We start from the raw sequence: 27258 nt of genomic DNA, 5'->3' as shown, positions 1-27258 counted from the left end.
GTGGATCATGAAGCCAGGATTTGAGACCAGCCTTGCTAAGATGGTGAAATCCTCTCTCTACTGAAAATACAAAAATTAGTTGGGTGTGGTGGTGGGTCCCTGTAATCCCAGCTACTCGGGAGACTGAGGCAGAGAAATGCTTGAGCCCGGGAGGCAGAGGTTGCAGTGAGCCAAGATTGTGCCACTGCAGCCCAGCCTGGGTGACAGAGTGAGACTCTGTTTCAGAAAAAAAAAAAAAAAGAAGAAGAAGAAGAAGGAATCTCATTGCTGTATTCTGGAATTTTAAATTAGCAGTGAAAATCTCATTTTTTTTTTTTTTAAGTTTTTGAGACAGGGTCTCACTCTGTCGTCCAGGCTGGAGTATAGCAGCAGAGTCACTGCTCACTGCAGCCTGACTACTGGGGCCCAGGCTGCCTTCCCACCTCAGCCTCCTGAGTCGCTGGGACTACAGGTGCACACCACCATGACTGGCTAATTTTTGAATTTTTTGTAAAGACTGGGTCTCACTATATTCTTCAGGCTGGCCTCTGACTCCTGGCTGACTCCAGGCTGGCTCAAGCAATCCTCCTGCCTTGGCCTCCCAACGTGTTGGGATTATAGGTGTGAGCCATTGTGTCCAGCCTCATATGTTTTCTGAACACTTGTATTTTTTTCTGAATTATCATTTAATAATTTATTTCACTTACAATGTGTTCTGTGATACTGTAAATTATTAAATATAATTGGTAACTTTTTAAATTGGGATAACATTTTTCTTAATCATTTTATAAGCTCTCTATATTAAGGCTATTAACATAGCCATAAATATTATAGTTATTCGTCGTGAGGTTTTTTTGGTGGGGGGGGATGGAGTCTCGCTCTGTCGCCCAGGCTGGAGTGCAGTGGTACAATCTCAGCTCGCTACAACCTCTGCCTCCCGAGTTCAAGCGATTCTCCTGCCTCAGCCTCCCGAGTAGCAGGGATTATATGCTTGTGCCACCACGCCCACCTAATTTTTTGGTATTTTTTAGTAGAGACGGGGCTTCACCATATTGGCCAGACTGGTCTCGAACTCCTGACCTTGTGATCCGCCTTGGCATCCCAAAGGGAGCCACTGCACCCGGCCTGTCGTGAGTTTTTAATCTGCCTTTTAACTTTGTGTAAAATATTTTTGGGCATACAGAGCATGTCGGAATTTTACTTTTATTTTAAGACTACAACAGCGTAGCGAGCTAACCTGAAGATTTCTGGACAAGCCACGTGACCTTCTGGGGCCTCAGTTTCCACACATGTGAACGAGAACATTCTGGGTACTGCTCTGCAGATAGGGCCATTTCCACACCCTTCTAGCGTCGCCCCTGCGGTGCGGGGGCTGGAAGCCTGAGAACCACATGCTTCAGCAGCTCTGCCTCTGCGGTTCTGGGAGAAATGGCAGAAGCAAGGGCAGGGGATGCCCCTTTCCTCACCTCCCCAGGGGTGGCAGATGCTGGGCTTCCCAGAGCCTTCTGCTGGCCCCTGCCTCCCCTACCCGATGCGGTGGGACTTGCTCCCTGCAGCGCCCTGACCAGCTGGAAGCGGGGCTGACCCAGCGTGAGTTCCTCCAGCCCTTGCAGTGGCTTTCAGTGCAAGATTCCCTATGTTAAATCTCTTTCTCCTGGGGGCGCCAGGACTGGCTTCTGGGCTCCCGCTGGAATGCCCACTGATGGCAACGTTCTCCCGGGGACAACCCTTGGTTCTAGGGTTCCGTGCAGGTGCCTCTTTGTCTTCGCACGTATCGGAGGGGCTCAAGGTGCAGCTCCCCTGCGGTGGCGTTTGGTCAGTATCCGCTATCTGAGTGATCTCGGCCAGGTTCAAGGCTGACAGCATTCTGATTGCCAAATGTACACCCCGCCAGCACCAGTCCCTGAACTCAGAAACCTCGATCCCGCTGCCACTGGCCTCTCTGGACACCGGGCGGACCAGCTTCCTGGGCTGGGCCCAAGACTGCCCCGACCAACCTCGTGGCGCAGTAAGCAGGGTTCTCTGCTCCCGGCGTGTCTCTCTCTCCCAGGCCCCGTCGGCGGGGGGGACCCTAGCTGCTCTCCCCGCTTCTCCTCTTGCTCCCCCAGTCTCTTCCACCCAGTAGTCAGGGCGGGTCTTCTCAGATGGATGTCGGATCAGGGATTTCCTCTCCGTGGCCGGCGCGCCCAGCTCCCTCCGAGTCCCCAGCCTGCCCTGGCTCTGTTCCAGTCACGCTGGCCTCCTGTTTCCTCATGGGGAACTGGCTGTTCCGTCTGCCTGGGACCTCCTCCAGGCACACTCGCCCCGCGGCTGTGAGGACGTGCTCCTGACCGGCTCTCACTGCTTGTTTACTGTCCCTTTCCCAGCTAGACGGTCACTTGGTGCTTGCCAGAGAGGAAGGGGAGTGCCCTGCCTCCACAGGAGGTTGTGGGACCCAGTGACTTCCTGTGAGTAGGACTGGGCATGGAGAGCTGTGCCCAGGGAGGGCATCCCCCTGAGCTGCCAGGAGGGGCTCCTGCTGGAAGCCGACTCTGATCTCAACAGCCAGGCTTGCACCTCAGTTTCCCTCTCAGCTTCCTGCAGTTGCCAGGCTGTACCCACACCAAGGGCGCTGGTCCCCCCATGTAACTGACGACATCTTGTCAAAGGAGCCCAGGAGCCAGGACAGACCCTTCTGAGAGCAGTGAGTCAGCATGGCCGCTGAGGGTGATGACTTTGCGGGACGCTGCTGACAACCTCTTCTGGCTCCCCCGGCTCAGGCAACAGGGACGCCGCTTCTCATCAATGACGTCTGTGTTTGGGAAGAGTGAGCATGCATTTTTAATAAGGTCAGAGCCTTGAGCCCTGTGCCATCAGCCCCAGGCAAGGGGGTTGGGCAGGGCCACGCTGGGCTGGAGGGTCCTGGAAGCTGCAGAGCTAAGTGGGAAGCTGGTAACTGACATCCTGGTCCACGCCAGCCCGGGCCCACGGCCAGGTCCTTGCCACTAATGCTGGGCTGGCGGCCGCCGGGACAGATGGTGTCCAGTCCACTCACAGAGCGGGGCCTGGGGCCTGGGGGTGGGGCAAGGGGTGATGCGTGGCTCAGGGGCACCGAGCACTGGGCCCTGGGCCGGGCCTTCTGACCAGGCCAGCGGAGCCGAACGGGCTGAGGCTGGGTGGGATATCTCTCCCAGAGGAGGCAGGGCAGGCCCTTGCTACAGGAGTGAGCTCCCAATGGGGAACCAGCCTCAGTCGCTGAGAGCGGCCTGTGGCTGCCCAAGGGTCTGCGAGTTTGTGATAAAATCTTGGGCCTCGGCCAAGTTCGGGGCTCCTCGGTCCCCATCCAGGGAGAGCAGCAGGCACTCAGCAGCGAAGGCTTCAGCGCTGACAGGAGCTAGAGGCCGCTGCAGGGGTCTCTCAGCACATCCAGGAGTGCGCTTGTCTGCGGGACCCACAGGGGTGGGGAAGAGCTAGACCGGGTCCAGGCAGGAGGGAGCCAGGAGGTTGATTCACAACACAGGATTTGTGATTCACGCCGCCAGTACCCGCTCCTCAGTAATGCAAAGCCCGAAGTCAGTTAGAAAAGGGGGCAAAGGAGACAGAGGCTGCTGGGCCACGCGGCGGCCCTTCTCCCCCACCTCCCGCCTAACAGGAAGGATGCTGTCCTGCTGGGCACGGTAATGCGTCTCCCCCTCCTCCCACCTAACAGAAAGGATGCTGTCCTGCTGGGCACGGTAATGTGTCTCCCCCACCTCCCGCCTAACAGGAAGGATGCTGTCCTGCTGGGCACGGTAATGTGTCTCCCCCACCTCCCGCCTAACAGGAAGGATGCTGTCCTGCTGGGCATGGTAATGTGTCCAGCTAAAACCGTATTTTGCAACTCTCCTTGATGACAGAGCCATGTGACAGTTTTAATCAGTAAAATGTAATGGCAAATTGCTAGGTGTGGCCTCCAAGAAAGCACGTGGAAAGGAAGGTAGATTCAGCTGGCACATGCCTTCATAGTGCTTGCCTTTCCCCTCTCCTCACGTGGGATATAGACGCAATGCTGGAGGCAGGGCAGCCATTTAGTGACTGTGAGGCAATAGTACGTGTTAAGGATGTCTGCATGGAGAGGCATGGAGTGAGTTCCTCATGGCATCGTGAGCTGCGGAGCCCACTCTAGACTGCCTGTCTGCAGACCGCTTCTCATATGAGCAAAGATGCCTTTAACTGATTAAAGCTTTTCTGGACTTTGTCGTATCCAAACAGTTTCCTAACAGATACAGATCCAAACAGATGGTTCAAAAAATAAATACATACTGCTTCAAAACTTAGGAAAATATAACACGAGAAATGCTGATTATAGATACTCAAAGCTGGCCGGGTGTGGTGGCTCATGCCTGTAATTCCAGCTACTTGGGAGGCTGAGGCAGGAGAATCGCTTGAACCTGGGAGGTAGAGGTTGCAGTGAGCTGCACTCCAGCCTGGGTGAGGGAGTGTCTCAAAAAATTTTTTAAAAAAATACATAAAGCGACTTTCCCAACCTGTTTGACTGGCAAAGATAACAACGTTTGCCCGCACACGAGGTGGGTGAGGGCGAAGGCGAACAGGTGCTCTCCGTCTGCCCAGGAGGGCAGCATGGGCCTCTGTGGAGCACCACCTGGCAATCCACACTGAAGGCACGAGGGCCAGGACTGTCACAGCAAGAACCAGTGTCTTCTTGGACTTGACGCTGGGTGCACCCAAGGTGTAAAGGGACAGATGGTCAGCGGGTGCCGTGGTGGTTTGTAACAGATCTCATCTCTAGATTCTTCATTGAATGACATCTAAATAGAGTCGTATTCATAGGTAACCAGGGGTTAGAACTTCAACATTTTTTTAAGAGCTAGGATCTTACTCTGTTGCCCAGGCTGGAGTGCAGTGGTGCAATCATAGCTCATCGTAGCCTTGAAGTCCTGGGCTCAAGCAATCCTCCTTCCTCAGCCTCCCGAGTAGCTGGGACTACCAGCATGTGCCACCATGTTTGGCTAATTTATAAATTTTTTGTAGAGAAAAGGTTTCACTATGTGGCCTAGGCTGGTCTCTAACTCCTGGCCTCAAGCGATCCTCCTACCTCAGCCTCCCAAAGTGCTAAGATTACAGGCATGAGCCACCATGCCTGGCCCATTGCTTTTTTTTTTTCTGTTAGACAGAAACAGGATCTTGCTGTGTTGCCCAAGCTGGACACAAATTCCTAGGCTCCAGAGGATCTTTGTGCCCTAGACGTCCTAGTAACTGGGACTACGTACATGCCACCATGCTTGGCTTGGTATTTTTTGGGGGGAATGATTGAACCCAAAGCACTGCCTTTTACCACAGTCTGCTGCCCAGAGTCTGCCATTTGGTTTATGTATTGTGTAATTTTCTGGCAAGTGACAGTCTTGAGCCTTGGCCTAGCAAAATCAGTGAATTGCAACAATTTCTTGATAGCTGAAGAGGAAAGCGAGCTGTCCAAACTGGGTCAGGATCCAATGTGCCATTCCACTAGGACTTGCGCGGGGTTTTGAAAGGATCTGAAAAATCCAGTGCCTGTGAGGAGCAAGCCTCCTTGCCACCAACGGGGGCATCTGTGCAGATCTGTACCGGGCAGCCCCTGGATGGCTGCAGCCAGTTTGCCGGGAGGATCGGTGTGCTGGGCTCCCCGTGGAAACGCACACCCGTGGTCAGCACGTTGTGACTCACCAGGTAACGACTAGTCTCCGCTACCATTAACCATCTGTGGGTTGGAGAAAGCAAACCCTAACCCAAATGACTTATTGTAACAAACTCATTTTTCTGTAATGGTTACTATCAAGAAATAAAGATGAACTTTACCACTTTTGCTTGAGGAAGCGCCTTCTTTCCCTGCCAGGGTGGGCTCAGCCTGTTGCCTGGGGGCACAGCACAGGTGCACCTGAACAGGTAGTGAGGGTAGGGGCTGGAGCGTGGCCAGGGCAGCCCCCAGGGGCCGCGCAGAAAAGCAGCGTACACAGGCCGAGTTCATCCAGAGTACAGCGGCGCCGAGGGCTGCAGCCTGAATTAGCAGGACAGGCAGGCAGCCCGAATTAGCACACTTGCTATGAGAGCCCTCCTTCCAGGGGCCGAGTGCCCTCTCCCTGCTCCTGGGCACTGATGGGCTGGTGGTGGCCCATGTGACAGCCCCCACTGGGATTTTCCCTGGTGGGTTCAGCTTCCTCTGGAGGCCCATCCAATGGAGCCCATGTCCTGCATTCCTGGAGGCAGGGCTCCTGTTCCCCGGGCACCTGCCACTGATGGATGGTGGGTGTGAGGTCAGCACCCAGGGGTGGGAGCAGGGACGGGTGCCAGGGAGGCCCCTGAGTGGGGCAGGGCTGCCGAGGCTGCAGGGGGTGCCAGGACTAGGACGGAGCTGTGAGGAAAACCCAGGGACAGGAGGATGGGGCTGAGGAGCTGGGCGGCCTCCAGGTGGGCCTGTGACTTCCTCCGGGTGTGGGGAGGATGATGCAGGAGGTGTGGGGGCGTCTGCAGCCCTCGGCATCCTGGGGGCTTCACTACCCAGGCCAGCCCCTGCCTCTCTGTCGGAGATCCGGTCAGGAATTCCCAACTCTTGGTTACCACAAATACAGCACAGATTGTGGCCTCGGCCACCCTCACTGCCACAGCCCTGGGGCCCCTGGGGGATGGAGGACCCATTTCCCGAGAGAAGATGCCCCCTGAAGTGGGGGCGGGGCATGGAGTTGCCCCAGGGCTGACCCTTCTGATGTGTGTTACGGATGGAACTGCAGCGTGGATGTCGCACCCCGGGTTCCGGACAAGGCTTCTTTTCCCCAGGGCCTGGCCTGACACATTTTGGGTGCCAGGAGCACCTCCCCGTACACAGAGCGGGTCTCCGAGGACACCACCGTCAGCCTCTCCCCGTTTGGAAGGCAGGCAGTGTTAGGAAGGCATTTGATTCTGTTACCCAGAGCAGTGGCACAGCCGGGGCCATCAGCGAGGCCTCCAGGAGTCCCCGGCAGACCCTACCTGCAGGGAGGTGGCTGCAGCCTCCAGGAACTGCTCTGGGTTGTCGCTCTTGGGCATAAATTTGTCGAGGTGCTCGATCACAGCTTCGAGGCATTTTCCATAGTAGGCCATCTTCCCAGGCAGGGGCCTAAGAAAAAACCATGGCAGGTCACGCCCTCCACACCTGGGACATGCTGCAGGACCCTCGGCGGCAGCGACAGGTGCCCGCCAGGGTGCCAGCCCTGCAGCAGCGGGGAGGGCCGGATGTGAGTGGGGGTCCTGGCAGGTCCCCCAAGGCCCATGTCCTGCACTGTCTCCCGCAGGCCTCTGTGGCTCAGGGGGCCCAGGCCAGCCTGGCTGAGTTCACCCTCAGTCCCCCATCACCACAGCCCAAGTCTGCCAAGCACCCTGCAGGCCCCACGACCATGTCTCCTGGACGGGTGACCCCTGCAAGGGGCCCAGGGCAGAGAGCAGAGGCTCCTCTCCAGCCATCCTCTGAGCATCCCTCAGCTTAGCCCGGGAAGCTGACGGTTTCTTCGTCAGGCCCTGTGGGGGAGCAGAGGTCCTGGGTGAGGGTGACCTCATCACACATGGTTGGGGCAAGAAGGAGCCTGGGGTCCTGATGACGAGGAAGCAGAGCCCTGGGGAGGGCTCGCAGGGGCGCTGAGCATTCGAGAAGCGCAGCAGTTCCAGGGACAGGCTCGCCCAGATCCCCTCCGGGGGACCTTGCAGAAGCTGCTTAGGTGAGGCTGGGACCCTGGGAACCAACTCTGAGGCCAGCATGTGGCCCCCAAACGATCCTCAGAGGAGGTGGAGCCTGTCAGCACAGGCAGTCACCCTTGGGTGTGGCGCAGGTCTGGGATCCAGCTGTACTATGCAGGATGGTGGGGCAGTGCTGGGCACAGGGGCACCCTTCTCACCCTCCTCTTGCTCCATGACTGACCAGCTGCTCTGGGCCAGGCTGGGCTTGCAGGGCCACCAACGCTGGGGACAGTGGGAGCACCTCTCCTCTACCCGCAACAAGCTAGGTCAGCCCCGGGTAGCAGCCCCCAGACCTGGATCCTCCAGGCTGGAGAGTGACTTAAAAAATGCCAACAACCCCCTGCGAAAATCCCCTGGAACGGAAGGGTGCGGTCTCCCGGATGGACAGGGCCCCCTGGCAGCTCAGCACGGGGAATGAATCCTGAGATTTCAGAGCCGGGCACGCCCCTGAACGTGTTTAGTGCAGGAAGAGTCAGGGATGCAGAGGAGTCTTGGCTGGGGGTGCCCGGGGAAGCAGCGGCTGAACTAAGAGAGTGTCGTTGTGGGGAATTTCCAGGCAGCAATGCAGGTAGCCCCAAGGTGACAGTGGCTGGCAGGACAAGTGTGGGTAACCCCCCATATAGGCACCGAGGAACGAGAGCTAAGCAGAACCCTGGCACAGTTAGGGCTTGAGGAATATCTCACTTTATAGTGTTACTACTCAGCCATTTCCTTTTACATAATCCTTTATATAATCATATATTAGTTTATAGAAATAGGGCTTGAAGAATCCCTTTATATAATCCTCTATATATAATCATATAAGAGTTAATAGTATGAGTGCCTAAAGAATATTTCCCGACATATATACCTATAATTATATCTTAGTTCATAATCAGAGGAATGCCTAGAGTGGACACAGTACAGAGCATGAATTAAGGAATAAGCACTTATAATCGGAGGAATGTCTGGAGCAGACACAGTGCAGAGCATGATTTAAGGGAAAAACAGTTATACCAGGACAAGAATCCATGGCCCAGGCAGCAGCGTTCAGTGTCGTAAAGATACCCGCTGTGTGGCAGGCTTGGGGCGAGAGCCACTCCTCCTGATAAAGGAGTTGTAGGACCTTGCTCCAGTTCTTGTGGAAGGCTGCCCTCAGACCGGCAATCCACCTTGGTGACTGTGAACTTTATCAGCTCTTGCTACGGTGCTGCTCGAAAAGCATCTTCCCATAGAACCCATTGGAAGCTGCCAGAAGGTGGCGGTAACCCTGACAGCTCTGTCACTGCTATGTGACTTAAAGCATCCCCCTATAAATCTTCTTAGAAGTAGTTTCCCATAGATAGAGGTATTGCACACTGCACCCTCTTCACTGCACACAGCCCACCTTCAAGCCTCGGCGACCTAATGGGGGTGGACCCCTTACTGCACACGGCCCTTGCCTTCGTGGGAAAGGGCCCCTTGCTGCGCACTGTCCACCTCCTGGCCTAGGTGACCTAATGGGGGTGGACCCCTTACTGCACACGGCCCTTGCCTTCTTGGGAACCGGCCCCTTGCTGTGCACCGTCCACCTCCTGGCCTAGGTGACCTAATGGGGGTGGACCCCATGTTTTGTTGCTCACGACCCTATCACTATCCTTAAAGATGACTTCACTCACTGCCCTGCCCCCTAACCTATACACAATAAATACTCATGCTTCTGGACATTCCAGGCCTTGCCTGACTCCGCTCATAGGTGGCGTGGCCCCCCGAGCCCAGCTGCATTTTTCTTGTACTTCTGTGTCCTGTCTCTTTATTTCTCGGATCCTGCGCCTCAGCACAGCGTAAGGCTCACCCGGCGACCCTGTGGGTACTCAGCCCTACATCTGGCTCCCAACAGAGCAGGAGGGAGGGGGCTCCAGGGGTGTCTCCAAGAGGAGCACCTGGCATGTTCTGCGTGTGGCTTTAATGGCACAGTTAGGGAAAGAGGCCATGACGCTGGCCCCGGCCCCATGTCCCCGCTGCAGTACCGCACAGCACCTGAGGCCTGGCGTGGGCTGTCCTTTCAGGGTCTGCTTTAGGAACCAGCCTGGCTATTCCTGGACACAGAGGCCCAGAGAGCCTCTCTCTAAGGAGGCCAGGAGATAGGCCGCTTGGAATTGAGAAATCTGGCGTAAAGCCCTGGTGCCGAGGACAAGCCCTGGAGATCAGGTGCCCAGAACAAAGCGAGCATGAGCCTCTGGCACGGCCAGGACCGTCACTGCCCGGGAGCCTGCCCTGGGCCCCGGCTGGGTCACCGTCCCCCCACCCCGTGTCTGGAGAGCTGCAAGGCCCAAGGCCACACGGCTGTGCGTTCCTCGCCAGTGCCGTCCTGATGATTGAGGGCAAGGGAAGAGGCAGCGATGCCGCAGGCTTAGAGGACACCAGGTCAGAGGCCATCACGCCGGAAAGCCGCAGATGCTGCGGCCAGGCTTGCCTGGGCAACACGAGAGAGCTTTGTGGATGAGCCTATCCGGTCGGACCCTCTGTGGGATCCCTCCCCCTCCACGGCCTGCCCCCAGGGACCTTCCACCCAAGCTGCCTCAGCCCACCTGCAGGAAACCTTTGCTTCTCGGAAGGCTGGGCCGTGGGAGAGAGACCACCCACGGCCGCCCGCCTCAGGGTCCTCTCACTCTCCTCGGATCCCATCTAGCTGAGTCTCTGGGGTGGGGACTTTGACAGCTGTGAGCAGGGCAGGGCCTTAGCTTGTGACAGGCTCTGCCCCGTCCCTGCTCTCTCTGAATTCAGCCCCTCTCCTCGGGAGGGTCCCAGCAGGCCAGGCCACCAGCATGGCAGGAGTGGGGTGCTGCGTGGTGCTGCGTGGCGCGGGCGTCATGGCCAGCCCTGGTGGGTAGGTGGATCCAGGCAGCCATAACACAGCCAGGGGCAATAGTTGGGCTGCTAGGGGCAGGAAGCACTTTTCTGGGGCATTGCTCGGTGGGGAGGGGACCCGTGGCTTTCACTCTAGGCATTGCTGAGGGCAGCAGGGGCTCCCCATAGGCAGTGACTCACAGCTCACAAACCCCACTCCCCATCTTCCTCAGGGCCAGCCACACTGAGGCACTTTTTACAACTCCACAGCATAACTGGGGACTTTGGGGGCGCGGCGGGGGAGAAGTAGACAGGGCCCCTGGGAGCCCTGCCATCCTCCTGGAGCTGGCGTGGTGGAGACTGGGAGCAGCACGCGCTCGGCACCCAGGAGTTCCGGTTCAGCACAGGGCAGGGCGTTTTGCAGGGCCAGGAGCACCGTGTTTGGCCACAGGAAGGAGCCCCTGTCCATGGCTGGGGTGGGGGTTGGGACTGGGGCAGGAGGTAGCTGGGGCAGGGTGTGGAGGCTATGTGAGGGGTGCCACTCTCCCGGCTCCAGTCCTGGAGCTACTAGGCAACCCCTGAGGACGAGGGTCTTAGCCTCCCTCTGCCCTGGGTTCTGCAGGGTGGGGAAGTGGGTGGGAAGGCACAGTGTGGAAGGCAAACCCTTGGGGTTGAGGATAGTGGGAGGAGCCTCTGTGCACAAAGAAATGAGGCAGCAGATTTGGGGCCTCAATAGGGAAGATCCCTGGGGGACAAAGGGCCCCTTGAGACCACAGCCCCTCCCTGAGACCAGCACCTGCGACAACAGGAGCCCTGGTGCCTGGCTCCCTGCCATGGCCTGGGTCCTGGCCCTGCCGGCCCTCAGCGGGCTCCCGCCCTAGCCCTGGCCGCCCCCCCCTCCGCCCCCGCCACCCTCCGCAGCCTGGTCTACGGCCCTCCCTCCCCTGTCTGGGCTCTGTGGCCCTTTGTTCCACTGAAGCTCACTCCTAAGGGAAAACAACTCCAGACGCTACAGGAATCTCCACGCCAAAGGCAGCGCCATGAGTGTGGGTGTGTGGCAGGGAGGGGCTGGGCTCTGGGGAGCAGCGTCTCCTCAGGGTCCCTGATCCTAGTTACTCCTGCCTGGGGCAAACAGGCACTGACCCGGAGGGTGTGGGGATCCCCGGAGGGGAAGCCGGCTCTGGAAGGAGCCTGGGCAAAGATGCTGGATCCCACCGTTTGTAGCCTGTGCCCCTGAGAGACCCTGCTCTCTGCAGCCCAGCGTGGCTAGTGGACCTGACACGGCTGGTCCCTCCCCAACAGCAGGAGCTTTGCTGGACAGCGGCTCAGTCTCCCCAGAGCCCTCCCAGAAGCGCCTCTCATAACCAGAGACTCGTGTTCATGGGAATGCTCTTCCCTGGCTTCGTGTCGGAGCGGACACTGGACACGTCCAGGTGAAGCCTGTCTGGCCTGGCCGTTCCACCTGGCTGCAGCCCGCTCTCCTGGTCTCCCAGGTGTCCCAGCCACACCTGTGCATGGCAGGTTCTCCTTAGGGACTGGACAGCATGGAGGAAAGGCAGGGGGACGCCAGGCTGCTGGCCCGAGTCCCGGTGGGTGGGTCGGGGAAGGTTGTGCCGGGAGCTGTCCATTTCATCCATCACCAACAAATGCCCCCAGGCTCTAAGCTCAGCATGTCCTAACCCTGTCACGGCCCCAGGTCACCAGTCCTCTCCTGCACCCAGCTCTGCCCACTTGGGCTTAGACGAGAAGGCCCTTTGTATGTAGCTCCAGAACCACAAACAAACCTCCTTCTCGTCCCCCACGAGCTCCGGGGCGTCCCCAACACCTGCTTCAGCCCTCAGCTCCTGCGAAGGCTTTGATTAACCTCCACTGCATTGCTAAGGGCCTCGGGCAGTGTCCTGCTGCGTCACCCTGAGTCCCGGCCTCTCAGCCCAGAGCTGGCACCTAGCCAGTGCCTCGGCAATGTCTGTGGAATGAACAGCCGATGGTAAGAACAGGAATGGCTCAAGTGCCCTACGCTGCACTCGTGGTTTTCATCCTAAAGATGGCTTGGACATCCAAAGAGAAGACCTATCCCAAGATCATATTGGTTTAGTTTCTTTCTTTCTTTTTTTTTTGAGATGGTGTCTCGCTCTGTTGCCCAGGCGGGAGTGCAACGGGGCGATCTTGGCTCACGGCAACCTCCGGCCCCTCACCCCATTCTCTTGCCTCAGCCTCCCGAATAGCTGAGATTACAGGATTACAGGTGTTTGTCACTACACCTGGCTAATTTTTGTATTTTCTTTTTTGTTAAGAAAGAGTTTTGCTCTTGTCTCTCAGGCTGGAGTGCAACAGCGGGATCTCTGCTCACTGCAAGCTCTGCGTCCTGGGTTCAAGCAATTCTCTAGCCTTAGCCTCCCGCGTAGCTGGAATTACAAGCACGCGCCACAGTGCCAGGCTAATTTTTGTGTTTTTAGTAGAGATGGGGTTTCACCATGTTGGCCAGGCTGCTGTCGAACAACTGCTGACCTCAGGTGATCCACATGCCTTGGCCTCCCAAAGTGCTGGGATTACAGGTGTGCACCTCCATATCCAGCTAATTTTTGTGTTTTTAGTAGAACAGGGTTTCACCATGTTGGCCAGGCTGGTCTCAAGCTCCTGACCTTAAATGATCCACCCTCCTCTGCCTCCCAAAGTGCTGGGATTCCAGGCATGAGCCACCTCGCCCGGCTGTTTTTTTTTTTTTTTAATAGCTGCTTTAAAAAACTTTTACTTAAATGGATTCTATAGTGCAATAGATTTCAGTCTGATTGTCTCACTTAATTGGAAATAATAGATGCTGAAATAATATTTATGAGTAAATAAGATCACAAAACCTATGCTGCACTGGGGCTGCCCACTCGGGCTGGGGGCCAGGTACCTGTCCCCATGGAAGATTTCCTATTGCGAGGGCCCTTGAGGCCCAGCTGGGCTCTGAAGGCCTCCGCCTCATCCCTGATAAGCTGTTAGGATGAGCGATATCCGTGTGGAAGAGGCACCCTCGCCAACACGATGGAGGAAAATGACACCCACAGTCCAGGACTCGTGAGGAAAAGCATGAACCTAGGTATTAGGCTGGTGCAAAAGTAATCACAGCTTTTGCCATTAAAAGTAATAAAACATCTGCTTTTGGGGCCAGGCGTCATGGCTCATGCCTGTAATCCCAACACTTTGAGAGGCTGAGGCAGGAGGACTGCTTGAGCCCAGGAGTCGGAGACCAGCCTGGGCAACAAAGTGAGACCCTGTCTCTACAAAAAAATTAAAGGATGACTCAGGTGTGGTGGCTCGCCTGTGGTCCCAGCTCCTCGGGAGGCTAAGGTGGGGGGGCGTCCCTCGAGCCCAGGAGGTCGGGGCTGCAGTGGGCTATCTGCCACCACACTCAAGCTTGGGTGACACAGTGAGATCCTGTCTCAAAAATAAATAAATAAGCAACGTAAAAGTCTACTTTTACAGGAATAATGTTAAAGAGTGACTTTTCTTGCCCTGCCTCCTAGTCTCCTTGTGGGTGAGGCTGCCCTGGGATGGGGTCCCCTTGCCCCAGCCTTTTCGAATCTGCTCTGGGCATGGTTCTGCCTGGAGGAACTGGGTATACACCCAGGAAAAGGGCCCCTCCCTGCAGCTGGTGCAGGCATGAGAGTGGGTGGTCTGTGCGTGTGGTGGGAGGGATTGTTTCCCTGCCGTCTCCCCTGTCCTGGAGCTGCAGCATTCTGGGGAAAGGCTGATCCTAGGCACCCTCCATGATGCACGTCGAGGAGGAGCGAGAGGGCTGTGCCAAGCCTGCCCCCCCGGTCCAGGCGCGCCTGGAAGGAAGGAACTGGAAGGAATAAATGGACAAACCAAGTTGAAGATGGGGATGGGGGAGAAGAGCCCCTCTGGAGTCCAGCCTGACTCAAAAAAATCGTCCTGCACTGCCCCTGGAACTCTGGTTCACTGTGGGGCCCGAAGGTCTCTGGGGCGGGGCTTCTGCACCCCTGAATCTGGCACAGAGCAGGTGTATGTGAAGGTGGATGTAACGAAAAGAGATGCTTGAATTCTGAATTCCACTGAAATTGGCCTAAGAACTTCGTCAAAAAAATCACATCTTTGGGGAGGAAAAGTCATCCAGTTCTGGCCAGGTGAGGTGGCTCACGCCTGTAATCCTAGCACTTTGGGAGGCTAAAGTGGGTGGATTATGGAGTCAGGAGTTTAAGACCAGCCTGGCCAAGATGGTGAAACTCTGTCTCTACTGAAAGTACAAAAATTTGCTGGGTGTGGTGGTGCATGCTTGTAGTCCTGGCTACTAGGAGGCTGAGTAAGGGGAATCCCTTGAACCTGGGAGGTGAGGTTGCAGTGAGCCGAGATCATGCCACTGCACTCCAGCCTGTGCGACAGAGTGCGACTCGGTCTCAAAAAAAAAAAAAAAAAAAAAAATCCAGTTTTGATGTCTGCTTTCAGCATCTCAGCTATGTTCATTCATTCATTCATTCTCAAATTCTCAACTTTATATATTTTTTCCTGATTTAGGGTTTCACTCCATCGCCTAGGCTGGAGTGCAGTGGCTCGATGATAGCTCACTGCAGCTCAAGTGATCCTTCTGCCTCTGCCTCCTGAGTAGCTGGGACTATAGATACGCCTTCCATGCCTGGCTAATTTTGTATTTAACTTATTTTTGTAGAGACGGGGATCTTACTATGTTGCCCAGGCTGGTCTTGAACTCCCAGCCTCAAGCGATCCTCCCACTCAAGCCTCCCAAAGTTCAGCTTTATTTTAATAATGAAGAACCACTGGGCGAGGTGGCATGTGCCTGTAGTCCCAGCTACTCGGGAGGCTGAGGTGGGAGGATCGCTTGGGCCCAGGAGTTCTATGCTGTAGTGTGCTACGTCAATCAGGTGTCCTCACTAAGTTCGGCATCAATATAGTGACCTCCCGGGAGTGGGGGACCACCAGGTTGCCTAAGGAGGGGTGAACCGGCCCAGGTCGGAAACGGAGAAGGTCAAAACTCCTGTGCTGATCAATAGTGGGATTGTGCCTGTGAATAGCCACCGCACTCCAGCCTGGGCTACATAGCAAGACCCCGTCTCTAAAAAAAAAATAATGATAAAAATAATAATGATAAAGAACCATCTATGGGGAAGTGGGATTTAATTCCCAAGTTTAATGATTTTTTTCTCATATTGATATTAACTCCATTGATTGAGACTTGACTATCTTATATTTAAGGCAAATTTAATGATGGGCCGAACTAGGCCAGGTGAGGTGGCTCATGCCTGTAATCCCAGCACTTTGGGAGGCTGAGGCCGGTGGATCATGAGGTCAGGAGTTCAAGACCAGCTTGGCCAAGGTGGCGAAACCCCGTCTCTACTAAAAATACAAAAATTACCTGGGCGTGGTGGCGGGCACCTGTAATCTCAGCTACTTGAAAGGCTGAGGCAGAGAATTGCTTGAACCGGGGAGGTGGAGGTTGGAGTAAGCCAAGATCGCGCCCCTGCACTCCAGCCTGGGCGACAGAGCAAGACTCCATTTCAAATAATAAAAAAAGGTGAGCTGGACTACAGCTTCTCTTATGAAATTTTTTATAGACACAAATGGGATGATATGAGGAGGTTTAAATTCCATCAGACACAAAACACTTCAACACTCTCAACCACTAGAAGAGACCTCATTTATGTAAGATCTCAAATGTGTGTTAATTAAAATATAGTCTTTTCTTCTGATGAAATCCAGTCTCCTAAGGGTTGCTGCCAAGTCATGCCCCTATGACTTGTGCTTAAACACAGCCATGTGTGGCAGGTTTTGGTGGTTGCCTTTCAATCTCCACTCTCCCTTTCCTCCCAAATTAGAAGACTCTGATTTTTAGCTGAGTCTACTTCTGCTCAACTGAAAGATAGTGTTTCCCAGCCTCCCTGGCAGCTAGGGCATGGTTGTGTGGCTAAGTTCTCCCACCTTCAAGAAATGGAAAGCTATCTGACTTCTGGAAAGTCTCCCTGAAAGAGAGGGGCATATCCATCTTCTCTTTTGCAACTGGTACCTGGGCTGAGGTGATGGCAGGAATGTGGGCAGCCATCCTGGATCATGAGGAAATGTTGTGAATGGCAGCCAGAAAAGCTGATCCTTGAGGGCTCTGGGGCTGCCATACCAGCCAGGATTGCCTCTCCATGGGCCTCTTTTATAAAAATGAGTAATCTTCTTGTTTAGGTCACTGTGATGTTAGGATTTTTCAATACATTCAGCTAAATCTAACTGATACCCCACTTCCCCGAGGTCAGCCTTCATCCATGCACAATTTCGAATGATAAAGGAAGCCTCTGGACAGATACAGCTGCTCCAGGCTTTGGAGTTGGCCAAGGATAGACCCGCAGAGGATAGCCGTTCACTCGGTGGACAAGCTTATCAAGTGTCTACTCCGGATCCTGTGCTGAAGAAACGATGGCTTTGGGAGCAGCAGGTTTTGTGGGGGGAAGATTGAGAGTGCAGTTAGGGACACGTTACGTTTGAGAGGATTTGTCAGACGTCCAAATGGTGAAGAGCAGGTAAACAGGTCTGGAGTTTCAGGGTTGAAGCTAGAGATGGAGGTTTTGAGAAGTTTGGGAGAAAATGCTTGTTTATAAAACCAAGTGACTGTAGGAAATCCCCCAGGGAGGGCGTGGATAGCGTCCAAGGACTGAGCCCAGGGTCTCCAGTCGGGGGAGGCAGGTGAGCAGAGGAGGCACCCAGCCGAGGAGATGAAGCAGGAGTGGCCGGGGCGAGGAGGGGAAGTGGACAGTGTGATCTGTTCTAGGCAAGCAAGTCGGCTGGGTCACCCGCTGCTGACAGTTCAAGGAAGACATGAGTGTTGACCCCCGATCACTGGATTTTGCAACATCATGGTCAAGGATGACTTTGATAAAGAGCTTCAGAGAAGTGATTGAGTGAAACTCTGGAGCAGGTTCCAGAAAGAACAGGTGGGAAGGAATTGGAGATAAGAGGCAACTCCAGAGGGGTTTTACACTTCAGAGGGCCGACTGCGTTCTAGGAAGACGAGAGCAGGGAAAATCAACCCGTTATTCAAAAATGAACATGGACCCCTGCCCCCCACAAGAGAAATCTCAGATGTCAGCGCGCCTGGGCTCACATTGCCCAGAGCGGTCATGGAGTCCACGGACCTTTCTGAGTACCCGGCCCTGGCCAGTGAGGACAAGTAGGAACAGGTCACACTTCTCGATTCTGAACCGAGGAGGGCATGACTTCCGTCTCCCGTGTCTCACACCTGCACGTTTCACAACTAGGCAGACACGTGGCGCTGGTGCGGCCGGGAAAAGAGCAGCGCTGTGGGGTGAGGCCGACCCCGACCCGCCGCGATCTGGATGCGGCCCCCACAGCCAGGGCACGCCGGGCGCTGTGCCTGTTTCTTCGGCTGTCGATGCGAAGTCTAAGTGAGGCCACCTGTGGGTTTTTAGCTCGCTGCTTGACACAGAGCAGGTACTCAGATTGAGGCGAGCATTTTAAGGTACAAATTAGGGCACCATTACGGGGAGTAGGGAGGGCGGGAGAGTATCATTTTAGAACGCACCGCTGATAGTGGCGATTAAAAAAAAAAGGCACCGTTCACTATCATCGGGGAGCTGGGAAGAAGACCGAAAAGGTGTTTGGAGGAAGCAAGATGAGCAGCGAGCGAGAGGGAACCGACCGGCGGGTCAAGGAAGTCGGCGGCGCGAAGCCCCGCACCTGTCCCGCCCCCGTACCTCGCGGGCCTCCGGACCGCCGAGCCCTCCTGCCGCCGCCACCTGCCGCCGCCGCAGCTTCCTCCGCCAGCGGGGGCGAAGGGGTTGGCTGTAGTCGCCGGGCTGCTCCTGGTAGGTAGGACGCGGCGGCTGTTTGGCGTCGTCACCTAGCAACCGGCTGCACGCTCCGGCGCCGTCGGGTGGACTACAACCCCCACAATGCACAGCGCCGCGGCGCGGTCCGGGACGCCAAGCCCCGGGCGCCACCTCCCCACTATGCCCTTCGGGACTTGTAGTTTCTTGGTTCCCCCGGGCGCGGCGGGTCGCCCCGCCGGCAGGGAGCGCGCCTCGGGCGGGGTGCGGCGCGGGCGCGGGGATTGGGCCGCCTCCGCCCCGCCTGCCCCGCCCGCAGCTCGCGGTGGGCCCGGGGCTCGCGGCGTCCTAGGCGCATGTGCGGCGCGGGACGGCCGTGACCGGCGGAGCGCCGGGTGTCAGTGAGCGGCGAGGAGCCGCGCGCCCCCGTGCCCGCGTCGGTCCCCGCGCCGAGCGCCCGCTCCCGGGTCTGAGGGTCCTCCGGCGCGCCGCTCGCAGAGCATCCTCAGGGCCGCGCACCTGCCCCACGCGCCCGCCCTGCGCACCTGCCCGCCGCCCGCTCGGCGCTCCCGGCTCCGCTCCCCCAGCCGCCCCGCGACTGCGCGGGGACCCCGGCCGTGCCTCCGCGTCCGCCCCGCGCCGCAGCCGGGCCGGGGCGCAGCGCTGCGGAGGGCGAGGGCCTCCCAGAGCCCGGCCAGGGCCGCCGCGGCGATGATGAACAGGTTCCGAAAGTGGCTCTACAAACCGAAGGTGAGCGGCCCCGCTCGGGCCGGACGCCCCCCGCGCCGCGGCCTCTGCCCTCCCCAGGACCGCCCGTCCGCCCTCCGAGACGGACCCCCTTTGCCTGTCAGTGGCCAGCCTCTTCCCCCACCGCCGACTTCCTTCCCTCCTCTCTGCGACTTGGACAGACCTTCCCCGCCCTGTCCCTGGGGCGGATCCGAACCCCTCCCCGCTTCCTAAGCCCGGGGCCACGACTGACCGTCCTGCTCCTCCTCTCGGGCCGGGGCGCACTTTCCCTCCCCCACAACGGCCCCTCTCCCTCCTCATCCCGGTCCTGGACGGTCCCCTGCTGCACCTCGTTGTCCCTAGCCGGGAGCCGACCCCCTACTACTTCTCCCTCCCTACACCAGGGACGCCCCCTCATTCCACTCCTGCCCCCACCCGCATCGTCCTGGGCCGGGAATGGACCTCCCTCCGCACTCCAGAACAAACCCTCTCCCCACTTCCCCAGGTTCTGCGAGAACCCTGGTTTCCCAATCCCCGGGTCCAGGGCAGACCCGTCCTTGCGTGTCCAGAGACGATCCTGATGGCACTGCCAGCGGCCTCCCTTCCCGAACCAGGACGGATCCGCACCTCGCCCCAGTTCGCGTCCCCGCCCTTGACCCCATCTCGTCCCTTCCCCACCCTCGTCCTCGGGAATCGGGGACAGGTCCTCCGCCCGGCCCTCGGGACTAGTGCGCCCGTGCCCAGCAGCCTCGGCGGGGCGGGAAGTGCGGCTCCCCAGCGGGCGCCCGCGCCCCTCCTAGCGCCGCGAGGTCGGGGTTCGGGCGGCTGCGCCAGTCGCACTGCAGGCGCTGCGTCCCTGCAGCCCGCCTGGGGCTCGTGTCCGCTGCAGCCGGGGCAGGGCCGGGCGCTCTCGGCGCGGGGTCGAGGCACAGCGGTGTTCGGGATCCCGGCGCTGGGTCCAGGGCGCATCTGGGGGTCCGAGGGTGGCACCCCCGGGCCGGCGCAGCGGGGAGGGCGGACCCTGAGATCTTGGGGGAGGGCACGGCTCGGGTGGGGTCACTGTGGCGACCAAGGGCGGGAGTAGGGCCAGCGCTGCGTCCGGCCGGGCAGCTTGGTTGTCGGAGGCCACCGTGTTGCCGACCTACCCCTCCTCCCTCCGCTCACCGCCTGTCCTGGTCCCGCGTCCCCCCGGCCGCCGCCTCCACCGTGGGGGATCTGTCACGGTGGTGGGGGGGTCTCCTGAAATCCTCGCCTCTCGAGCGCCCATTCCAGGAGGCGGGAGGTGGGTTTGGAAGATGAGCACGGAGGTTTGGCGCGCGCTTCACAGCCTTTGAGGTTGGGGGATCCTGCTTGGCACTGCAGGAGTGTTGGGTTGAGGGCTTTCGGTACCTGGGGCGCCCCTTGCTCGGCCTCGGCCTGGCCCGGAGCGGATTGCGGGGGTTGGGGGGCGTGGAACTCAGGGCTCCCGGTGCCTGTTGTGGCAGCGCTCCCTGCTCCCCACCTCCCTGTTCTAGCAGCGACTTCTTAAGGGTTGGTCCGGAGCCTCGCGCTTTCCGGCGCTGGGTGTGGTTTGGGGCTGCGCCTCTGCCTTCGGCGCCCAGCCTACCCTTTGCAGCCCTGCCGAGCCCCTCTGAGTCCTGCCTGCGGCACCCAGGAACCTCTGCCAGGGGAGGGCGGTGGCCTCGGCTCTGGACAGCTGTATGAGGAGTGGCGTTTGATTCCAGTGACTCTTCCTCACCAGTTACAGAAACCCAAGTCCGCTTGTGAAACGGCGTTTTGGGGGCGTGCAGCAGCATTATTTTCTGTGACAAATGGCGGGAGGCAGTTGGAGAAATGTTCTCAGGTCTTAAGTGACATTCTGGTGTTGCCGAAAGCACTTGCTGGGACATCAGGGGATGCCCCTCAAGACGTGGCTGCGGAAGAGGCCGCATTTGGGGGATCGCCCTTCTTACCGTGTTGAAAAGGAAGGAAAAATAGTACTAGACTGTGTTTCATGAGAAGCTGAATAATTTCAGAGTGGCCTTGTCTGTTTCCGTTTAGGAAGACACTTTAGAGGTGGAACATGATATTAGAGGTTGTCCCAAGAATTAGGAATTGTGTTCCTAACATTTCCTCTTCAGCAGGCAGCCGCCTGGCACCAAGAGGCACAGCCAGTGAATCAGCTGATCCCAGAGATCAGCCGGGCTGTGTGCTTCGGGGACGGGAGGGAGCAGGGTTCATCTGCACCTCTCCTTTTTCTGGTTGTCTTTTCCTGGCAGGCTGTGTGGTACTAGCTCTGAGCTCTGGACTGGAGATAGATCTCCATCTCAGATCTCCCTCTGGCCATGGCATTTTCTGGGAGCTGGTGCCCTGTGGGCAGTCTGTACTTCGGCTGTCTCTTCTTTGAGATCTGTCCTTGGAGTTAAATATGTTGATTGTCTGAAGGGTTGGAGTGTGTTATGTCACCCCAGAGCTTTTCAGTTTTCAAACCAAAGCTCAGATTCTTGCCTTGGACTATGAATTGAATTTTATGCTTCTCCTTCCTGTCTAATTTAACACATGTTGGCACAAAGAAGCACCAAGTCAGTCCCGGGAAGACTCTGGGCTGGAAGAGCTGAAGTGTTAACCGTTAGCTGTGGGAGGATGCGTCTGGGGGAGGCTGTTGCCTGCACTCGGGAATGTTTTTTCCCACTTTGTATTTAGATAGATGTACAATTCAAACTGCATTTTTAATTGAATTCCTGCTTTGGTTTAAAATTGCACACTGAGATTTTTATGTTTTTTAATGTGTGTATGTATGTGTGTGTGTGTTTGTGGAGAGAGGGTCTCACTATGTTGCCCAGGCTGGCCTCAAATTCCTGGCCTCAAGCAATCCTCCTGCCTCAGCCTCCCCAAGTGCTGGGGTTACAGGTGTGAGCCATTGTGCCTGGCCAACACTGAGCTTCTTTTTCATTACAATATGGTGGAAAATATTCTGAAATGAAAATATTATTCACTGGTCTTATAGTTCCAAGAAGCAGTTGGAAATACTTCAAAATATTCCTGTGTGACACAGATTTTAATATCTGAATAAAAATTAGCTACAGTATTAGCTACCTAAGTTGAATAAAGGAATGCCTGATGAATAATAGAGAAGTTTAACATTAAAATGACATTTGCAAATTATATTTCTATTCACTATCTTTAATCAGTCTTTTAAACACCAGTATGATTTTTCTCGATGTAAAGTACTGGGATCGTGTAAGTATTATCCTGACTTTGAACATTACCTGGGACGGTGCAGAAAAACCTGTCAGTTTGTCCTGCTGTGTTGATGTTGGTGAAATACTTTTTTGTTTTTCTTTAGCTAAAGTGTTTCCAAGAGAGTTGATGCTTTAGAAAGGCGAACCATTTTGGCATAGTTGGTGTCTGCATTTGAAACAAAAGTCTCAGTGCTCTGTTTCTTGCTTGGTTATGACTTTCTATTGAGTGACCTGGCTGGAGGTTCCTGGTCACTAGGAGGTGAGAACTCCCTGCAAGGGGGAGAGGGACCCAGACCCTTACCTGGACCCGGCCGAGCTTTCCCGGCCATCACCAAAGAGCATATTAATAATCACCAGGATGAACATGTGTATTCCATCTTTGAGGAGGAAGTGACCCTCAGTGGGTTATGCTGGCCAGGTGGATGGGGTAGTTCCCTGGTGGCTGGTTACCATGCCCAACCATGTACCCTGAGAACAGCTTGCTTGTCTGCACCCCCAGACCATCCTCAGAGTGGGGGCTTCTTAGCCTTTCTTGTCCCACCTCTTTGAGGGGAACATTCCTTATAAATCTGCCTTACTGAGTCATGTGTATTTGGCAACTTCCTTTAAACATTCCAGGCCCAGATTAGCGATGACATGGCCTTTGTTACGTGCTGGGAGTGTGTGCTTTTTAAAAGAAGAACGCTTTGGTCTTGGTAAAGTCCGCCTGGGGGCCAACCCCACTGGCATGTTTTGTGGGAACCTGCTAGGACTGAGCAGCACTGAGCATGGGACCTCCTGCCATTTGGCTCTTCTGTTAACCCAGCCTCAGTCACCCAGGGATTTCCAGGGTTCCAGCCCGCCTGGTCACGGGCCCCTGAAGAGAGCTGCCCATCGGTGGTAATATACCAGGCGAAGCCTGGGTATATCTGTTTGGTCCCAATGTTCAGAGATGAGGTGCAGCCTGGCCCTCTGGTTAGGGCTCCCCACTGGTGGCTGAGAGTGACAGGTGATGACAGAGACCCACCAGAAGTACATAGCTGGGGCTTGGAGTGCAGTGGGAGGGGTCTTGGTGGAAGCCGGGGTCTGGCACGAGTGGGAGCTGTGAGAGGGCGGTCACCAGCACGTGACACCTCGGAAGTGAACTGCTGTCCCTACAGCACTGCGTCCGTGCTCCATGCCACGCACAGACCCTGCTCCAGGAGCTTGGGATTTGAGTTATGACTCTAGCCAGGCTACTGACGGATTGGTTTTCAGCTGGTCAGCTCTAAGTGCTCAGCTGCGGCAGGAGGCTGTCCTTGGCCTGGCACGTTTCTCTGCGAGGTGAGCTGCTGGAAAGTCAATGTTCTGGACGCTGCGCAGGCTGAGCCCAGCAGTGCTCCCTCTCCTGGTGGGCGCCTGGCACGGAGGGGGCTCGGGAAGTCCTGGGAGGATGCTTGGCAGCGCTGAGTCAGAGTAGGTGTGGCTGGCCCCGCACACACCGGTCTCTCTCTGTCGAAAGGGGTTCTCTGAATTCAGAAGGTTCTGGGGCTCCCCGCCTCTGTGTCCAGGTCATGCCACCCCTCCCAGAGAGCCTTCCTTTCCACATCAGCTCTCAGGCTGTGATCAGCGGGAGTGCAGTGCCATGAAGCCCGAGAGGCCATCTGCTCTTAAGGTGGCTTTGTAGAACCCACTCCCTGGTCTCCTAGGAAGTGACTCTTAGCAGGAGCTCACATCTCATTTCCTGCGCTTTGCTGAGGTTTCTGTTTGTGGTTGTGGGGACTGTGGGACCTCACACGCCTTGCCCTGTGCCAGCGGCATCTGCAGGGCAGTTGAGAGACTGGGCTGCAGACAGAGGGCAGGCATTACTCCCTGTGCCAACTGTCATCACTCAGGGCTCTCCTTCCCTGGCAGGGCAGGGCAGGGCAGGGCAGCGCGCTTACTGGAAATGTCTGGTATGGTTTCTGTTAAATGGGCGAGTCAGAGGCAGGGAGTCAAGGGCTTCGCGTAATTGATATGTGGACTGAGCAGGCAGCGCGTGTCGGGGAGGGAAGCCGGGGCCTCAGCGCCCTGCCTCACAGGCGGAGTGTTTTTAGGTCATTTCGTTCAACCTTAAGAGGAGAGATGGGTAATTTAAGGAGGCTTCAATGGCAGATTTCAGCCACCAAGAATTCCCAGAGTACCAGATGTGCTTGCTCTAAATGTGTGAAAGTGCGCATCTGAGAGCTGGTAAGCCGAGGCCGGGCCAGGCTGTGGTTTTGTTTGAGTTGACAGCCTTGTGCAGCCACAGGGTGTGCTGGGTGCAAAGGTGAATAATGCTGAGCCGATTACGCTTCAAAGAGAAATACATGCTGAAGGGCTGTGGGTTTCTGCCCTTTCCCTGTGTTCCTGTCTTCAGCGGTTGCCGGCCATGTGTCTAGGTAGCATTGGAGCTGCAGGGCTTCTGCTCCAGGGCCTGGCTGGGAATTCTCATCCCTTCCACACCCGTGCCTCAGTTTCCCTAGCTTTCAGGTGGGGATGGGGGACCTGCCCTGTGGAATTGTTGGTCGCATCTGAGGAGACCATCTCTGCCCAAGACTCACAGTGGTAGTTCGATGAAGGACCCCAGTCAATATGGGCAGAACCAGTGGGTGGGGTAAGTGGGCGTGGACTTCCACAGCACCAGCATTTAGTTACTTAGGGTTTCATGTCAGTATTTCTTGGAGTCCCAGAGGCTGTCACGGCTTCCAGTTCCTCCAGCCAGGCCATTGTGAGCGAAAGGGTCTCAGCAGCGGCCTGCCACCCCTGCTCCTTTTTCTGGTGGGTGGCAGGTGCTTGGTTGCTGGGAACAGACCCTGACTGAAGACCCCTCAGGCATCCCCGTGGGTCCATTTACAGGTGCCCATGGTGATGAAGGATGTCGCTCTGCTCCCTGCCTGCGCCTCAGGGTAGAGTTGCTGCCATGTGCTCGCCCACCACGTGGGCACCTGCCTCCTCCGTGGTTGACAGGACCAGGGCTGACTGCAGCTAGTGTGGGCAGCAATGGGGTTCACCATGTCAGACTGGCCCCCAGACCTCTCATGCTGTCCTCTCATGGCCTGTGTCCCCCATTTGTTAATGTTTAAACCATGCTGATGCACCCTGTTTTACAAATGGAGCCTCAGAGAGGACAAGTCACCTGGCTGGAACCTCTTCAGCTGGGAGGAAGCAGAGCTGGGGTTTACACTCAGGTCCATGGGACCCCAGAGCTGGCACCCGTACGTATCAGGTGACATCTCCTTTCCTGCAGGAAGGAACCGTACCTGTCATCGGATTTTACATGAATCCCGTTTGGTGAAATGATTACTTTTGTGCTTTTCTCAGCTGGATTGCAGAAAAACAGATATAGATGGGCAAGTGAAGGATTTGAAGGAGGAAGACAAAAGTGAATGGATTTTTTTTTACTGATCTGAATAGATTAAGCAGAAGTAGAATAGAACATTTCATGTTATGGTAATTTATGTAGAATAGTTGGATAAGATGAATGGAATGATTTTTTTCCTTCTTACAGTAAGTATTTTGAAGTCGTTCCGTTTCTCATTGTTTTCCTGCTGGAGGGAGGCAGGGGGTATAGGGGGCACATCAACTGGGGCCCCTCCGTGGCCAAGGAGCGTGGGTCTAAACTGCATGGCTGGCTCTCAGTCTCTGCCGTGGCTGTCCTGCCCCAGGTCTCCCCCACCAGATAGGGTGGTATTTTACACTGGCTTCTTGGGGAGACTGGGCTAGCACACCCAATTTAGGGTGGTGTCCTTAGGGCAATGTTTTTCTCTTTGGATTTCAGTTTTTGAGAATGTTTCCAATTATTTTTAGGGCTATTGCAATTACAAAAAACACCTAAAAGCAGAATCAACTACTTAAATGTCAGATACATTTAAGAATTGTACACTTGGCCGGGTGTGGCGGCTTGCATCTATAATCCCAGCACTTTGGGAGGCCAAGGCGGGTGGATCACAAGGTCAGGAGATAGAGACCATCCTGGCTAACACAGTGAAACCCGTCTCTACTAAAAATACATTAAAAAAAAAATGAACTGGGCATGATGGCACTCACCTGTAGTCCCAGCTACTCCAGAGGCTGAGGCAGGAGAATTATTTGAGCCTGGGAGGTGGAGATTGCGGTGAGCCAAGATTGCGCCACTGCACTCCAGCCTGGGCCACAGAGTGAGACTCTGTCTCAAAAAAAAAAAAAAATTGTACACTCGTGTTCATAGCAGGTCCATACATAATCGCCAAAAGGGGGAAACAACTCGAACGTCCATTGAAGGAAGAAGAGATAAAGGTGGTCCCTCTGCACCCTGGCATGGCATTAGCATTAGAAAGGGAGGATGCAAGCCACAGCCATGAGCCTGGAAGACAGTGTGCTAACTGAAAGAAGCCAGTCGTGAAAGGCTGCATCTTGTATGATTCCATTCCTATGAGATGTCCAGAAGAGACAGATCCATTGAGACAGAAAGCAGGTGGGTGGCCAGGGGCTGGAGAGTGGAAGTGGAAATGGGGAGTGATTACTTAAAGGGCGTGGGGTTTCCTTTTGGGGAGATGAGAGGGTTTTGACGCAGAGAGAGGCGATGGGTGGGCAGCATTGTGAATGCAGTAATGGCATTGAATTGTACCCTTTAAGACGGCCAATTGTATGTTGTGTGGATTTCACCTCAATTAAAAAAAAGGAACTGTAGCACTTTTTGAGGTTAACAGATAATCAAGAGAAAAGGTGTTTTGCCCCTGAGTAAAAAAATAGGTCCAGGGCCACGGTTCTTGGGTTTGGCTTCCTGGTGTAGGCAGCTGACCTGGGGGCTTTGGAAAGCACCCTGCCAGCCCGGCCAGCTGACTGCGGTCACCTGGCTGTGGCATCTTCCTGGCCTCCGAAGATGGATCCTCAGGTCCCAGCCCAGCCTCTCCTCCCACCCTGGGCTGCTGCCAGCCTTTGTCCTGGGGCTTCCAGAAGACAGCGTGCAGGCGCTCTGGGTCTGGGATTGATCGCAGTTGGGTAGTTCTGACAAATTTCTCTGACCGACCTCCTCCCACAGAGCTGCCTACAGG

General features: G+C 56.1%; 2 protein-coding genes and 1 pseudogene across 2 annotated transcripts in view; 1 reads left to right on the top strand and 2 right to left on the bottom strand.

Annotated features, from left to right (window-relative positions):
- The window catches only part of CFAP99 (cilia and flagella associated protein 99), a 44668-nt gene extending 26303 nt beyond the window's left edge, over positions 1-18365 (bottom strand). The window contains exons 1-2 of the mRNA XM_012466901.2: positions 18228-18365; positions 6961-7087 (exon numbers count right to left, since the gene is read on the bottom strand). Coding sequence (XP_012322324.2) covers positions 6961-7071 — 111 coding nt within the window. The 5' untranslated portion in view covers positions 7072-7087; positions 18228-18365. The remainder of the gene's footprint in view (positions 1-6960; positions 7088-18227) is intronic.
- LOC135270073 (uncharacterized) lies at positions 6036-6925 on the bottom strand (annotated as a pseudogene).
- A 644-nt stretch (positions 18366-19009) lies between the features above and the next one.
- The window catches only part of ZFYVE28 (zinc finger FYVE-type containing 28), a 160415-nt gene continuing 152166 nt past the window's right edge, over positions 19010-27258 (top strand). Inside the window, exon 1 of the mRNA XM_064365336.1 lies at positions 19010-19049. Coding sequence (XP_064221406.1) covers positions 19011-19049 — 39 coding nt within the window. The 5' untranslated portion in view covers position 19010. The remainder of the gene's footprint in view (positions 19050-27258) is intronic.

This window comes from Aotus nancymaae, unplaced genomic scaffold, assembly GCF_030222135.1.
Source record: "Aotus nancymaae isolate 86718 unplaced genomic scaffold, 86718_ANA_hifiasm-v0.15.2.pri h1tg000006l, whole genome shotgun sequence".
Taxonomy (NCBI): Eukaryota; Metazoa; Chordata; class Mammalia; order Primates; family Aotidae; genus Aotus; species Aotus nancymaae.
This window is presented reverse-complemented; position numbering and strand designations above follow the sequence as displayed.